The sequence below is a fragment of the Puma concolor genome, chromosome B3 (genome assembly GCF_028749965.1).
Source record: "Puma concolor isolate L17-30 chromosome B3, mPumCon1.1.hap2, whole genome shotgun sequence".
Taxonomy (NCBI): domain Eukaryota; kingdom Metazoa; phylum Chordata; class Mammalia; order Carnivora; family Felidae; genus Puma; species Puma concolor.
Window position 1 is genome coordinate 72,345,347 of NC_141672.1, and position 17,249 is coordinate 72,362,595.

Sequence of the window (17,249 nt, forward strand, 5' to 3'; positions counted from 1 at the left end):
TTGATCATTTTCATCTTTTCTTCTAAACCTAATACCTTTATAATTCATTTTATTAAGTGGTTGGTTTAGCTATTGTTTTTTTCTTGTATTAGATGATACCATTTTTTTAAGATACTCTTTAAAAATGTTTTGGAAAAGGAAATGCTCTATTTTGTTAACTAACTGCAATTTGTTTTGAGCCAAGTAATAGAAGTTACAAAATTAATGTTTTTATTTATGATTTATTAAATATTAGAAGTGAACTACTTCAATCCATATTTAGGGAAAGAGCTTAGTTTTGTGACTGATACAGTTTGTTAAATTACAGGCATTCTTCTGTAGCCTTTTATGTTAATATTTGTTTATCTCCAGTGTTAATTAAGAATAATTTGTGAAATATTCATTTTCTTAACGATAGTCATTTGTGATAGTAAATTATCAAACTTTACTAGTATGTTACTGAAATGAAAACACGTAATATCTTTAAAAAAAAAGTACTGGCTTCAGAAAAATTGTTGGTAAAATCAAATATAAGCAGTGTTGTATTAGGATGATTAGTAAATATAAAATACCTGTAAGCACCTGTATTTGACTTCAAAGTAGCTTAAATCAGGTAAAAAATATTGCACATCAAGCTTTTCAACTAAATAATAACATTTAATTTTAATGGTAAAAATGGCTTAATCAAAAATTTGAAAAAACAAAATTAAAAGTCCAAATTATGCAAGTTTTTAAAATTCATCTATTTACAGAAGTTTAAGTGGAGACTGATTTTTCAAACATAGTTGAGATGTTTACTTCTGAAAATATCTAATTAGTTTGGTTATATCATAGCATATTAAATCAATCCATGAATAAACTCAGAATTAAAACAATTTTTAAATTCTAACATTAACGTTCTGGTTTTCCTAGATAGGTATTTATTTTAATTACATGATTCTTATTTGAAACTATGACTTTAAGTTTCCTTATTTTAAAATTGAAAAGTATTTTCTAAGTCTCCTTTCTATCATTTCTCAACTACTTGTATAATATAAATTTAAATATTTAGTACTCTTTATGGTAGATGCTATCTGACTGTAAGCTTCATAAAAGGGAGATCTAATTCTTTTTATTGACTTCTATAAAATCCCCAACATCTGCACCAGTACCTGGCACACCATAGGCACTGAATAAATAATTGTGCAGTGAGTACCAAGAAATGTATTAAAACTATTTTAAATATGTTGTTTATTCTACTTTTACATAATTTGTTTATTCAGCAGTTTAATTTGGAAGTAACTTTTTTATTTCCTTTTATTACACTGCTTTTAAAATATTAAAATAAGACAAAGTTTACCTGGTAGGGGGAAAAAAATGTCACCTGAAATTCAGTCTCTGTTATTCCCTTCATCTCAGTTTTACCTGCATATAATTTTACACTACTTAATCCAAACTCTACATACACATTTACATATATTTTAGAATTTTGTGTTGTTTTCCACATCATTTTATAATTCCATGTAGTGCCTGTACACTGTTCTTTGTATATGATATTTTCCGGTTATTTTCCAGAAGGATCACAAAAGGAGAGATAGACACTAAGGCAAAGCTTATGTTCCTTTTATAACTTAATGTATTCTCCATAGTGATTTCCAAGAGGTAATATATACTACTACACATTTTTTAAAAGAAAGAGATTAAGGGGTGCCTGAATGGCTCAGTCGGTTGAGCACCCAACTTCAGCTCAGGTCATGAACTCACGGTTTGTGAGTTCAAGCTCCATGTCAGGCTCTATGTTGACCTCTCAGAGCCTGGAGTCTGCTTTAGATTCTGTGACTCCCTATCTCTCTGCCCCTCCCCGACTGGCTTGCACTCTCTCTCAAAAGTAAATAAACATTAAAATTAAAAAAAAAAAGATTAATAGACCATTACCTCATGTACATTTGGTTCACTTTTTTTTAAGTGATTAATTTTGCTGCTCTATTTTAAATATCTGATTGATTTTAGCAGTTTTTATTTTCTTATCAAAGTTCTTTACCGTTCACTATTTAATGAGTTTTTTCACTTTTACCTTCCGGTAAATTACCTTATCCATTTCTATTGCTTTAAATAACCTCAAATTTCCTATGATCACCAGACCTATAGCCAATCACCTACTTGCTGTCATCACTTAGATGTCTCATGAGGATTTCAAACTTAAAATATCCAAAGTAGAATTCTTGATTCCCTCTATCCTTATCTTTCATACCTTTTCATCATCCACTTCTGTGAACACAACCCCTCCTTTAATGTTCATAGCTATTTTTCACTTTTTAAATTGACATTACAGCTTTTAAAATATTAAATTAAAAGCATTAGTTTTCATATTAAAAGCCCAAATATTTCAAGTACATTTTTTCACTAATTGGAATTAAGAACTCTGAACATATATCTTATTATGTAAACTCTAAAACAGTTTGTCTAAGAAGATATGGTTTAAAATAATAATAGTAATAATAATAATGATTTCTAAGAGGTTTTTGATAATTTGACATGTAGATGATGTTGACAAATGGGAGTTCAAGAAATTTAACCTCATTTTAGTAAAATATGGTTTAGTAAGCATTAAGAAGACAATACTGCAAGTTATTTTCATTTGTAAATAATAGGCTGCCCTAAAATAGTTTATTATTTACAACTTTTATGGTTTCTTTATAGTTGTTTGACTTCTGGTATTTTTCTTTTTTGATGTAATTATGTCTAGAGCATTTAGCATCTCAATAGGAATCATTTAAAGTGCTTTTCTTTTCCTATAAAAAATGATTTTTCCTATTTTTCTTATACCTAAGTGTATCCCTGTCTGGAATGTGATGTGATGTGTCTTTAACATAGGCAGCAGTCATCAAAAGGAAAAGAAAAAAAAAAAAAAAAAAAAAACAAGCAAACTTTGAATAATGCTTCAAGGGGCAAAGTGAAAAAATGTATTAAGTAAAAATATAGTTAAGTTAAACTTTATTTGCCTTTAGAAATTTCATGGGGATTATCATTCAGTTTTTGTCTTCTTCCAAGGATACAAGAAAAGAGGTGTATTGTCTGTCATTCTCTCTCATATCTTGTATCCGCAAGGGGAAATAGAGTATGGCTCTTTGAAAGAAGATATAAAATGAAGTATAAACTTTTAATTATTCTGAGGTAAAAATGTAATTACTTGAACCAAGGCAAAGAGGTAGGAGGTAATTGCACCAGTTATGAATTGTGATTATGACTCAGTAGAAACTGTCGTTTGAGTCATGTTATTAATTGATCCAGTTCATCACATAATCAAGGAAATGCTAATATGTTTGTATTCTGGACTTTTAGAACCAATCTGACTATATTTTGATGGCTAAGGAAGCCTAGCCACAAAACCTTAGTGGGTAAGGGGTAACAAACTATGAAGTATCATAGGAAAAACATAATATATATCAATGAACATTTAAGAAAAGGCATATAGTGCATATTTAATCATTTAGTTCTTATAATGTTAGTGATTTTTTTCTCAAGTTTTTAAATTTCATTTGTTAACATACAGTGTAATATTAGTTTTAGCTATACAATATGGTGATTCATCACTTCCATACAGCTTGCTTATTACAGCAAGTACATGCCTTAATCCCCATCGCCTGTTTCACCCAACGTCCCCTCTGGTAACCATCAGTTTGTTCTCTATAGTTAAGAGTCTGTTTCTTGGTTTGCCTCCCTATCTCTTTTTTTTTTCCCCTTTGCTTGTTTGTTTTATTTCTTAAATTCTGTATATGAGTGAAATCATATGGTATTTGTCCTTCTGACTTATTTTGCTTAGTGTGATACTCACTAGCTCTATCCGTGTCATTGCAAATGGCAAGATTTCATTCTTTTTGATGGCTGAATACCTATACTACATCTTCTTTATCCATTCATCAGTTAATGGACACTTGGGCTGTTTCCATAATTTGGCTATTGTAGATAATGTTGTTATGAACATAGAGGTGCATGTATCCCTTTGAATTAGTATTTTCATATTCTTTGGGTAAATAGTAGTGCAATTACTGGATTGTAGGGTAGTTCTATTTTTAACTTCTTGAGGAACCTCCATACTGTTTTCTACAGTGGATGCACAAGTTGTCATTACCACCAACAGTGCAAAAGGATTCCCCTTTCTCCTCTTTCTCGCCAACACCTATTGTTTCTTGTGTTGTTGATTTTAACCATTCTGACCAGGTGTGAGGTTATCTTTCTCTTTTTCTTAAGTTTATTTATTTATTTTGAGAGAGAAAGAGAGAGAGAGAGAGAGAGAGAGAGAGATCATGAGCGGGAGAGGGGCAGAGAGAGAGGGAGAGAGAGAATCCCAAGCAGACTGCACTGTCAGCGAAGAGCCTGACACAGGGTTCGATCTCAGGAACCTGAGATCATCACCTGAGCCAAAATCAAGAGTCAGATGCTTGACCAACTGAGCTACCCAGGAACCCTGAGGTGATATTTCATTGTAGTTTTGATTTGTATTTCCCTGATGATCAAAGATGTTGAGCTTCTTTTCAGGTGTCTGTTGACCATCTGTGTTTTTTCTTTGGAAAATTGTCTGTTCATGTCTTCTGTCCATTTTTTTAAATTGGAATTTGTTTTTCAGGGTTGAGTTTTATGAGTTATTTATATATTTTGGATACTAACCTTTTATCAGGTTAGTATAACCAGGTTAGTATATTTGCCATTTGCAAATACCTTCTCCCATTCTGTAGTTTGCCTTACAGTTTTGTCAATTGTTCTCCTTACCATGCAGAATCTTTTTATTTTGATGAGGTCCCAGTAGTTTATTTTGGTTTTGTTTCCCTTGCCTCCAGAGACATACCTAGAAAGAAAGTGCTACAGCCAATGTCAGAGAACACAGTGCCTGTGTTCTTCTGTATGATTTACATGGTTTCTTACCTCACATTTAGGTCATTAATCCATTTTTAACATAAAATGTAAAAAAGTGGTTTTTTACTTAACTGTAAAAAAGTGGTCCAGTTTTTTTTGCATGTTGATGTCCACTTTTTGCAACACCATTTGTATAAAGTACCAAAACTGAAACAGGAAGAAATAGAAAACTTGAATAGACCAATAACCAGCAAAGAAATTGAATCAGTATAATAAAAAAATAAACAAGAACCTCCCAACAGACAGAAATCCAAGGCCAGATGGCTTCACAGGCATAGTCTACCAAGCATTTAAAGAAGAGTTAATACCTGTTCTTAAACTATTCTAAAAATAGAAAAGGAAGAAAAACTTCCACATTCATTCTATGGAGTCAGCATTACTCTGATACCAAAACCAGATAAAAACTCCACTAAAAAAGAAAACTACAATCCCATATCTCTGATGAACTAGATGAAAAATCCTCCACAAAATACTAGCAAACCAAATCCAACAATACATTAAAAAATCATTTAACTGCGATCAAGTGAGATTTATTCCTGCGATGTAAGTGTGATTCAGTATTTGCAAATCAATCAATGTGATACACCACATTAATAAAAGGAAGGATAAGAACCATATGATCATTTCATCGGATGCAGAAAAAGCATTTGACACAGTACAACATCCATTCATAATGTTAGTAACCATAAATCTATGAGTGTTACTGATTTCAGTAATTTTGTAAGATTAAAACATCTATGCGTTTATCTTTTTGTGTATTTTAGTATGTTTGCCATATAATCTTTGAATATTTTTTTAGTCTTGAGGTATTTTTTTTTTACACTTATCATCCCATGAATTGACAGGGAATGGGTTCCAGCAGCTGAGGCTCCTTTCCATTGGTTCTCAAAAAGTGTGATTCTCTGGGTGAGACATGCTGGCACTTTGGGTGAACCCAAGTACCTTTCTCTTTGACTACCTTCTTTTTCTTACCATTTTTCTTCACACACTTCAGGAAGCTATCTCGGCTCTTTGAGTGGTTTATATGCTCAATATGTACATTAATTCTCTTGGCAAGGATCTTGCCCTTGTTTGTGCACAACAGTGCCAACAGTATGTGGGTAACATTGTAGACTCTTCCAGTTTTGCCATGGTAACATTTGTGGGGAATTCCTTTTAGAACAGTGCCCATTCCTTTGATGTCCATAATGTCACCTTTCTTGTAGATTCACATGTATGTGGCCAAAGGAACAATTCCATGTTTTCTAAAAGTTCTAGAGAACACATAACGGGCACTTCTCCTCTTTCCCTTTGTGTTGATCATTTTGGTGAATTACTAATATATGATGGTTCCAGTTGAAAGGATAATCTTTGAATTTTGGATTTTAGAGGTGGTAAAGTTATTCTTGTTTTAAGAACCGGATGCCTTATTTTTACACACACACATACACACAATTGCATGGCCATGATGGAATCTTTTAAATAGTTTATTATTTGGTTCTTATTAATCTATATTTTACTTTTTGGTTTTATCTTTTAAACAGTTATCCAACTGATCATGTCAGTTAAGTGCAAATAATAAATCCAAAACTAAATAAGATAATGGCTTTCTGGAAAATATAATTTTGTGAGAGAGATAAATATCTGTTGCATGCTAATATAAGCCAGCATAGAATAAGTAACATAATAAGAAATACAGAGAAGTATTTGACACTTCTTTAGAGAACCAGGATTGAGTTTACAAGCACTGTTGCATTTGAACTGCTCTTACAGGACATATCAGATTTAAGGAGGCAAAAATATGCATTCTCAAGTAAAGAACAGTGTGGGAATATAGGTATATAACATTTCAGTCAGTTGGGACAAATGAATAAACAATAAGCAAAGACATGGAAAAACAATGAATATAGAGTATATCCAAGAATTAGAAGGTAAAGTTTGGATTCAGCATAGCATACCAGTCTTAAAAGAAGCATTTCAGAGAGGAAAAAAAAATCAATAGTACATAACAGGATGTAGACATCTAGGGAGCAAGAAAAGGCACAGATGGCTCCTGGGTTTCAAACCTGGTGTTGGTAGTGGTGGGGAAAAAGAGGGTGAAGATATCTAAGAAAAGACAGCATGGCATTTACAGTGATACTATGCATGTTTATGAAAACTGTATTGCCTTTGATTTGATTATCAAAAGTGGGAAGATTAAACAGACTAATAGAAAGTTAGAAGAGTTGCTTTTTTTTTATTTCAATATTTTGTATTCATGTAGCAATCCTGTACATATTTTGTCAAATTCACACTTTTCAGAAGGCAGTTATTAATCGGTATAAAATCTATAATCAAAGGAAAAGATGTTTTCAATTTACTTTAGTCAGCAATTCAAGATAGATCCCCAAATGACACATGCATCTTCATTGGACACTACTAAATGCTGCCTCAGCAGCCAAAGGTGTACATTAGGGAAATGAAAGAGATTTATTCTTTTAGATCATGTAGGGTATATCTTGGTAATGTCTTGATTTTTAAAGCATCAAGACATACAACAGAATATGCTATTTCTTTTAGATAGGCAAATAATATATGATATAGTAAGAGTGTAAAAGTTTCTAATATGCCAGTTGGCTTGTTCTAAATTATAGAAATCCAACTCAAAGTGACTTAAAAAAGAGAATTACATTGATCTGGGCAGGCTTTAGACATGGTTAGATTCAGATGCCAGAATGCTGTCAGAAATTTTCTCTCTCCATTTCTGGAGTTTCCTTTTATCTCGGTTAACTTTATTTTTCAATCAGGTTTTTTCTCTTTCCATATGGTGGCGAGATACTACTGTCAGGCTTATGCTCTGCTAGATTAGAAATACAACTATCTCTGTCCCATCAGTTTTACCAGATTCTCAGGTTAACTCTTCCTGGGCCATCCTGGATCATGTTCTTAATCCCAAATCAATACCTGCCAGGGGTGTGGGAATTTTGATGTGTCAGGCTTTGTTGTGTTTCCACTGCTAGAGCATTGGAAAGTTGTCAGCCTTACCAGAAGCACATGTGCTAAGAATGAGAAAGGGTGCCTCCAAAGGAAAACTGGGGTCTGTTGCCAGAAGAAGGAAGATCAGATGTTGGATGGATGAGTGAGTGAATGAACGAATGAATGAATGAAAAGTATCCACTATTGATAGTCATTGCTTTACAAATGTAAGTCCATGCATATGTGCCAAATAATCTGGCAGCCCTAAATAAAATAGTACATACTATTCATTGAGATATCTTAAATTATAATGGACCTTGTTTTGCATGTATATTAAGGTATGGCTTTATGAAATAGGTAATTTTCCTGCCGTGATGATGAAATGTGACTACAGACACTCTCATTGTTTTATAAAACCATGATGAGTTACAGGTCATATTTGGCAAAGGAGTAAATTTGTTTGTCTTAATACTTATTTTTAATCAGAAACATATCAACATTAAAACCTACCTATTTAGTGGTTTTGATACTGGATTCCCATAGAAGTTCTTCTTTGGCTGCACATAGAGAAATAGTCACTTAATTACTTTTTTTTTTCCCCTGAAAAGCAGTTGATGCTAGTAAAATTAGTATAATTATATTGTTAATCTTATCTCATGTTTATTTGATAATGCATAATTATAAGTCTAGGAATAGGGAAAATTTAAGTAAAGATTTTTTTCTTTAAAAACAATACTTAAGCACACGATTACTATTCAAATAGGTTTAGGTTCGAATGGGAGCTCTCCAACACAGAGATAACAGAGAGCAACCTTATGGGAATGTCTGATAATAGAGAATAGGATTCTTTTTTTAATATCAAATTTATTGTCAAATTGGTTTCCATACAACACCCAGTGCTCATCCCAACAGGTGCCCTCCTCAATACCCATCACCCACCTTCCCCTCCCTCCCACCCCCCATCAACCCTCAGTTTGTTCTCAGTTTTTAAGTCTCTTATGTTTTGGCTCCCTCCCTCTCTAACCTTTTTTTTTTTTTTCCTTCGCTTCCCCCATGGTCTTCTGTTAAGTTTCTCAGGATCCACATAAGAGTGAAAACATATGGTATCTGTCTTTCTCTGTATGACTTATTTCACTTGGCATAACACTCTCCCGTTCCATCCACATTGCTACAAAAGGCCATATTTCATTCTTTCTCATTGCCATGTAGTATTCCATTGTATATATAAACCACAATGTTTTTATCCATTAATCAGTTGATGGACATTTAGGTTCTTTCCACAATTTGGCTATTGTTGAAAGTGCTGCTATAAACATTAGGGTACAAGGGCCCCTATGCATCAGCACTCCTGTATCCCTTGGGTAAATCCCTAGCAGTGCAATTTCTGGGTCATAGGGTAGATCTGAGAATAGGATTCTTAGAGTACAAAAAATGTGAAAGACATTTAGATAAATATAATCACTGTCTCTCAAAGGTTTTCTTACTTACTCCTTCTCCTTCCAGTTAGGCTTTGTGTCTACTTTGTACTCCTCATGCCCTTATATACCAGCACTTTTAAGACTTCACTGCACTGTTGCATTTACACATCGTTTTTTCTACAACTAATCTATAATTTCCTTACAGGTAGGAGCACTGTCATATATATCCTTTATCTCTAACTCCCAACACAGGACCTGGGCCACTCAGTATTCCATAAAAGATTGAATTGATGGTAGCAACTCTAGAGTATAGTTCTGAAAACTGATTTATAACTGTCAACATTATGTCTGATTTAGTTGGTATATGTTACACCAAATGACTTGTGTGCTGTCTAGGACCCAGCTTTATTATTATTATTGTTATTCTCAATTCTTTAGAAATAAGTATAGAGGACCATCTCGGTGGCTCAGTGGGTTCAGCATTCGACATTGGCTCAGGTCGTGATCTCGCAGTTCGTGAGTTTGAGCCACCATCAGGCTCTGTGCTGACAGCTCAGAGCCTGGAGCCTGCTTTGGATTCTGTGTCTCCCTCTCTCTCTGCTCCTCTCCCACTCGTGCCCTATCTCTCTCTCTCTCTAAAAAGTAAACATTAAAAAAAAAGATTTAGAGATAAGTATGCATATTCATAGGTGAGTCAGTATTGCAAATGCTATCAATGCACAGACTTTTTCATTGGTAAATGCTATATTCCTATATCTAAGAAATAAACAAGTAGACCATCTTATATAATTTTCCACCCTCCTTTTCTCTTCCCTACCCTACCCAGTATTCAGTTGGCTGCTATCTCCAGGCTTCCACATTAGTGCCTCACTTCTTCTTGGCTCTGGCCTGACACATAAAATGACACTACAACATTACTTTTCTGAGACACTATGCAAATGGATTCATTTTTCTTTTTGTCTCAACTTCTCATTTTCAGAGTGTGTTTCTTGTTAGTGTCCATATTAAGTGTGCAAATAGGTACATACATATTTTTTAATTCTTCAAGAAAAAAAGTATAAATCTGAGAGGTTTTTTTTTTAAGGTTCCACATCTTTTAAAAATTTTACGTATGTATGTATGTATGTATGTATGTATTTATTTATTTTATTTATTTTGAGAGAAAGAGAGCACATATAGGGGAGGGGCAGAGGGAGACAGGGACAGAGAGAGAAAGAATCCCAAGCAGGCTCTGCACTGTCAGCGCAGAGCCCCACGTGGGGCTCAAACTCATGAACCATGAGATCATGATCTGAGCCAAAACCAAGAGTCAGACGTTTAACTGACTGAGTCACTCAGGAGCCCCATGAGAGCTTTTTCATTTTCTTGGGTCAAAAACAAAAGTTGGGTGACATGTTCCTTTGGCTAGGCTATTCAGTATTTATATTTTTTTCATTTGGAATTTAATAATTTTTTATATTTATATTTTCCTTAATTTTTTAATTTAATTTCTAAGATCAGTAATCTTATGTAGAATTATTACTATCTAAAATTAAGGAGTGCTACTACTAATATTAATATGCAATCATTAATACTTTCTCTTAAATCATAACACACCCTTATTAAGTTATATGTGGACAGATGTAAGTTCTACCAACAAAATTTGGGGACCACATCACTATTTGATAAAATAGCAATTATGGCTGACAGTATTTTATATAAGATAATTTCAAATAGTTAAAACTAAAATCCAGGGAATAGTACTTATTACATAAAGATGACTTTATTTGTGTGTGCGTGTGTGTCTAATTTGTATTAGAAGGATATCTTTAATATAAAGATAGATGGGATGGTGTCATTTTTCAGTTTACAAAGAGACAGATATTTTGCAAGATGTTTACTTTTATGAAAAGTTTACACACCATTTCTGAACTATGCATTATTTCAGCATCTTTGAATATTGAAAAGAAAGAAAAATGACTAATGGGACAAATAAAAGAAAGGACAGACTAATGTGCAATAATGAAAGTACTTTGCTGGGGCGCCTGGGTGGCGCAGTCGGTTGGGCGTCCGACTTCAGCCAGGTCACGATCTCGCGGTCCGTGAGTTCGAGCCCCGCGTCAGGCTCTGGGCTGATGGCTCAGAGCCTGGAGCCTGTTTCCGATTCTGTGTCTCCCTCTCTCTCTGCCCCTCCCCCGTTCATGCTCTGTCTCTCTCTGTCCCAAAAATAAATAAACGTTGAAAAAAAAAATTAAAAAAAAAAAAAGAATACTTTGCACACATCTGCAAGTTCTTTTGGAAGAATAGAACAGTAAATATAGTAGAAGACTGGTGGACTGGTGTGCAGTGTAGTAGAAATTAGTATTACCTTTCCACATCTCATAGAAGCGTAAGGCGATTTTAAGATATTTTAAATTTATATATTTCATTACTTTTTATTGACAGTGTGTAGAACAGTTCCCATAGTTAAACTTTCATGTGCTCGTCTCTTCTTGGGTTATAATCATGCAGGTAATTACTACGCTGGGCAAAACAAAAGTGGTATTAGAATTTAAACTAATTGAAGAACAGCTCTTTTGAAAGTTTTGGTTAATTAATATATTTTTCTTTGCAAAAATTGTGTTAAAACATAAAAATTATGTTAAAACACTACATTTTGCCAGTATATAAATGTTTTCAACTGTATAAAAAATGTTCTGATTTTGAAAAGAAGTACTTATTTGTAAAATATCATATTTAACATTCACGTATTTAAACCCTTAAAAGTACATTTTCTCAATACTTCATGTGCACAGTAAAATAGAAGGATGATTCTAATTCATCTTTATAATTAGTATAAGGGGTAATCATGGTTTAACTTTCTAATTATAATACTAACATACTATATAGCATTTCAAACATATGTTTCTATAAAAAAGGTCTGTGAACAAAATTAACAAATTAACATGTTTTAAAAAATTATTTCTCTGTCTACCTCTTGAAATCCAATGCACTTAATCGGGGATATGAAGGATATATTTGATATTTCTAAAAAATGTTTCTAGACAGTTTAGGTTGTTTCCATTTAAAATGAAATTATTTTATACACAAACTGGAATGAAACAAAATCCTGTTCCTATCAATTATAGGTGTTGAAAAGAAAAGTTGTGCGTGAATGTACATGCGTGTTAATACATGTAAACATATTTATTAGATGACCCAGTCTGGAATTCGAATTTATACTTTCACTGCCTGCTGCCTTCAAGAGCAAAATTGCATGGCTGTTATTTCTTTAAAATATTTGTCTTAAAGAGAGCATGGCAATACTTGCTAAAAACTAGCTGGTGAAATATTTCATAGACTATCTGAACTAATTCCTGTTCATTTTTCAATAAATTATTTCAACCTGCCCATTTTAATATCTAGAACGGGGAAGGTGGTTCCTTTAGCGCTTTGTCAGCAACACAGCACTCACAGTCTCTGACCTACCCAAGGAGTCATAAAACAACACCATGGGGATCTTTGTGCCACCAAAATAAAAATTTTAATATTTATATTTTAATTTCAGGGGTTATGGTAACTACCCTACTGATTTTATACTTTCTATAATAGTATTTGATTGTACTTAAATAAATCAAACTAGGCTGGGTTTCGTGGGTGGATGTTTCAATACAAATTAGCTAAAATGCCTATACTTCATATGGTCACATTGGATCATTGTAAGTATTCATGTGACTCCAGTAATTTTTCAGTCACCTTTGATAATATGGTTGTAAGCCCTATTTTTTAAAATGTAGCTATTACTGCCAGAAAGAAAAGTATCTAACTAAAATAGTCATTTTACAAATTTAAGTAGAACAGCCAGGGAATATTCTCAAATAGCCTTCAAGACCTACCTCAAAGTGACTGAAATTTTTTATATTAATTATTTAGAAATATTTGTTATTTTTATAGTTATATGTTGTGTGTCAGTTTAGGTGAAAAATCAAAATACTACTAGTAATTATTGATTTCAGAAACTATTAGTCATGAAACAAGTAAATTTTGAATAACACAAAAATTACTAGGTGATAAGGAACATGAAATTAATTTTTTGAATGGACTCAAGCTAGGACTTTTCTACTTTTATCTTTACTAACTTTGCATCATAATCCTGCACTCTTTGTTTTTATATGTTTTAGACCAAAGGTATTCTTAAAGCTACAATAGGTGAAGAATATCCACATTATTTTTATTTTGAAGCTATATAAAAATGTTGCCATTGATGTATAGTTATGATACCCTCTTTTTAAAACATACTAATTTCTTATAAGTTGTACTGCAAAATGCAACAAATCTCAAGGAAAATTCTGTTTAATAATTTTAAACTGAAAATTGCATTTTCTTTTAAAAATTCTGATTTTACAAGATAAGTGTATTAAAATGTGATAAAAGTCACTTTAGAAGTTGTGCTATTTCTGTCTTTCATAAATTATGTTTAAATTAATTTTCACTTATTTTGCTAGGATAGCAAAGTAATATAATGTATATGCGCAAAACAGAAGTATTATTTATACGTATTTTTTTTAATTACAGGTAAAGATTATAGTTCCCAACAGCACAGCAGGTCTGATAATAGGGAAGGGAGGTGCTACTGTGAAGGCTATAATGGAGCAGTCAGGGGCTTGGGTGCAGCTTTCCCAGAAACCTGATGGGATCAACTTGCAAGAGAGGGTTGTCACTGTGAGTGGAGAACCTGAACAAAACCGAAAAGCTGTTGAACTTATCATCCAGAAGATACAAGAGGATCCACAGAGTGGCAGCTGTCTCAATATCAGTTATGCCAATGTTACAGGTCCAGTGGCAAATTCCAATCCAACCGGATCTCCTTATGCAAACACTGCTGAAGTGTTACCAACCGCTGCAGCAGCCGCAGGGCTATTAGGACATGCTAACCTTGCTGGCGTTGCAGCCTTTCCAGCAGTTTTATCTGGCTTCACAGGCAATGACCTGGTGGCCATCACCTCTGCACTTAATACTTTAGCCAGCTACGGATATAATCTCAACACATTAGGTTTAGGTCTCAGTCAAGCGGCAGCAACAGGGGCCTTGGCTGCAGCAGCTGCCAGTGCCAACCCAGCAGCAGCAGCAGCCAATTTGTTGGCCACCTATGCCAGTGAAGCCTCAGCCAGTGGCAGCACAGCTGGTGGTACGGCGGGGACATTTGCATTAGGTAGCCTGGCTGCTGCTACTGCTGCAACCAATGGATATTTTGGAGCTGCTTCTCCCCTAGCTGCCAGTGCCATTCTAGGAACAGAAAAATCCACAGATGGATCAAAGGATGTAGTTGAAATAGCAGTGCCAGAAAACTTAGTTGGTGCAATACTTGGCAAAGGAGGGAAAACATTAGTGGAATACCAGGAGTTGACTGGTGCAAGGATACAGATCTCCAAAAAAGGAGAATTCGTACCTGGCACAAGGAATCGGAAGGTAACCATTACTGGAACACCAGCTGCAACACAGGCTGCTCAGTATTTAATTACACAAAGGATCACATATGAGCAAGGAGTTCGGGCTGCCAATCCTCAGAAAGTGGGTTGAGTGCCCCGATTGTACATCAGATTGTTTTAACCCCTCCTTTACCCCATTTTCAAGAAGGATGTACTGTACTTTGCAGAAGTGAAGTTTTTCTGTTATTAATATATAATTATGCAAATGAATGCGACTATGTTGACAATGTGTATATGTAAATAATATGTGTTTTACCAGATGTTTCATAGAAAGAATTTTTTCTTGATCTGTTTTGTTCTCTATACTTTGCTTGTGTATATTTGTCAGAGGTGTTTCTAGTGTAAGATTTAAGCCTGCCATTTTACCAGCATTATTGTAGTTTAATGATTGAATGTAGACAGGGATATGCGTATAGTTTTCAGTATTAGTTCTAGATAACACTAAATTAACTACTGTTAGGTTGAGTATGGTGGGGTCAGTGACCTAAAATGGAGTGAGGCCAAAGCACTGTCATGTAAGTCTTACTTCCTGCTTAGGGCACAGTGAAGTAGGAAACAATATTTTGAAAATAAGTTTTAAATTTAAAATGATCAAAAAGCAATATAGTTGCATAAAAGCACTGTAAAATATTTAAAAGGTTAAAACTGTGGAAAATTATATTGGTAAGTTTACAGATCAATAAAAGCACCTGTTCTCCATCTGAACTAGACAATGGAAATAATGCTGCATGCTGGCCATGGCCCATTCTTCATCATTTGTAAGTTCAACAAAAGTTCTCACATGGAGTCCCACCTCTTCAGAGGTTTGTACATTTGTTTTTAAGCACTGAATTCACTACTGATCCCATCGCCTGGCCAGTAGAACAGTCATTACTCCATTAACATCCTCACTGTTTAGACACATAACTGTGGTACAGTGTATTGGAAATTTTATAAACAAAAGTGAAAGTGCCAACAAATTATTGATAGCTGATAATGTTTCATTATCTGCAACTGCTTGATAAGTATGTTGCATTTTAAGAGCTTATAATTGTGTATAATTTGTTAACACTAGAAACCTATTAGTATTGTGAATGTAGATTTTACTGTGAAGCTATCTGTGATTTAGCTGTTTGCTCCCATGATGGAGTCTTTGCAGCATGGCGCTAGCAGCCAATGCAGTTTCTAATACTCGGTAATTTGCATGTTTTGTGGAGCATTTTTATGTCACCAACCAGACAGTATTTCCTGCATGCTTATTTAGAAGAGGCAGTTTATCTTGAGAGGTAGTGTGATCTACCTTTGTCAGGCTTTTTGACAGGTCATTTCAAAGTAAGCCTTTGTTCCCAAGACCCAACAACTGTCACCCTCTTCTGTACCTCTCCTGAGTGCCAACTGTCCAGGCCATTTGACACACCATCTGTTAACCTCTGAGTTTGCCCACTCAAGGCCACTCATAGGGGCATCCATCCCCAAGCACCTCCTCATGCTGTGCATGCAGTCTTAAATTCAATGGACAAAAATAAAATGCTGGCTACCTCTGGATCATCTGGCTGAGCAACTGAATTACAAAAGAGAATTACTTCCATCTCAACTTCAACCCATTGATTACGTCCATCCTAGCAAGCTAAATGGCATCCCAGCTGCTCCTTTCTGTGCAACCAATTAAAGAACAATGAGTGTGATGCTCCATGTCTGAATTTCGTCCAGCCTCTCTCTGAACTGTGATCTTTGTCCTCATGAACTTTCCCTTTTGTTCATTGAACTATATGGACTCTTCATTTCATATTGATTTACTGTGCAATTTACTTTTGGACATTGAGAACTTGAAATTATTTCCTGATCCCTTCCCCTTCCACTATTAATAATTCATTTCTGTCAAACTGTAAGAGTAGATTCATTTTTTTTTTAGTTTTTAACATTGGACTGTTATTTCATTTTAGAGTTCTCTATCTCTAAATATTTATTTAGAGAATGATTTTAAAAGGGAATGATATGCTTGTTTAAATGAAAGAGAAAAGCTGTAGTAAACTGTGTTAATTGGTAATGACTATTTATCGTCGATACTCTGTAGCTGTGTAAGTTTTGACAAATAGTGTATCTCGTGGAATCAGTGGTTAGCATTGCCGCTATTATATTTACTCATTTTATCATTATAAATGTGCTTAGTTCATCATGTAGCATCACTTGTCTCCCGTCTCATTTTTTCCTTGCATGTCACAAGTCTCAGATCATTTATAATACATTAACAGTAAATAATATCTATGTAAATTTCTTTCACCATGCTGTCTCAGAGTCAGCAGTGAACAAAGGCGAAGATTGGGGCCCCACTTAGTTGAAAAAGAGAAAGGAAGTGATCTAGGATGTGTATTAGAAGCATTTCAAATGTTGGGTCTTTAAAATGTTTTGTTCAGTCTTAGCAAATCTTCAACCTTTTATTTCAAAATTCCAGTAGTCCACTGTGGAGCCCATGCATTTCATCTGGAATTAATGTTACTTTGAAGCCAAACCATTTAAACAATTATGTGTATTTTATTAGCTAGTATTGCTGAAAATGCACTCAGTTCATTTTCAATTGTAAATGGGAATTATAAACTTT

General features: G+C 34.1%; 1 protein-coding gene and 1 pseudogene across 6 annotated transcripts in view; one reads left to right on the forward strand and one right to left on the reverse strand.

Moving 5' to 3' along the window:
- The window catches only part of NOVA1 (NOVA alternative splicing regulator 1), a 150,814-nt gene extending 133,981 nt beyond the window's left edge, over positions 1–16,833 (forward strand). For all 6 annotated transcript variants that reach the window (XM_086710015.1, XM_086710014.1, XM_086710016.1 and 3 more), the window contains one exon: positions 13,758–16,833. In XM_086710015.1, coding sequence (XP_086566141.1) covers positions 13,758–14,762 — 1,005 coding nt within the window. In that variant the 3' untranslated portion in view covers positions 14,763–16,833. The remainder of the gene's footprint in view (positions 1–13,757) is intronic.
- Positions 5,616–6,267, reverse strand: LOC112855034 (large ribosomal subunit protein eL21 pseudogene; annotated as a pseudogene).
- Positions 16,834–17,249: the final 416 nt, after the last annotated feature.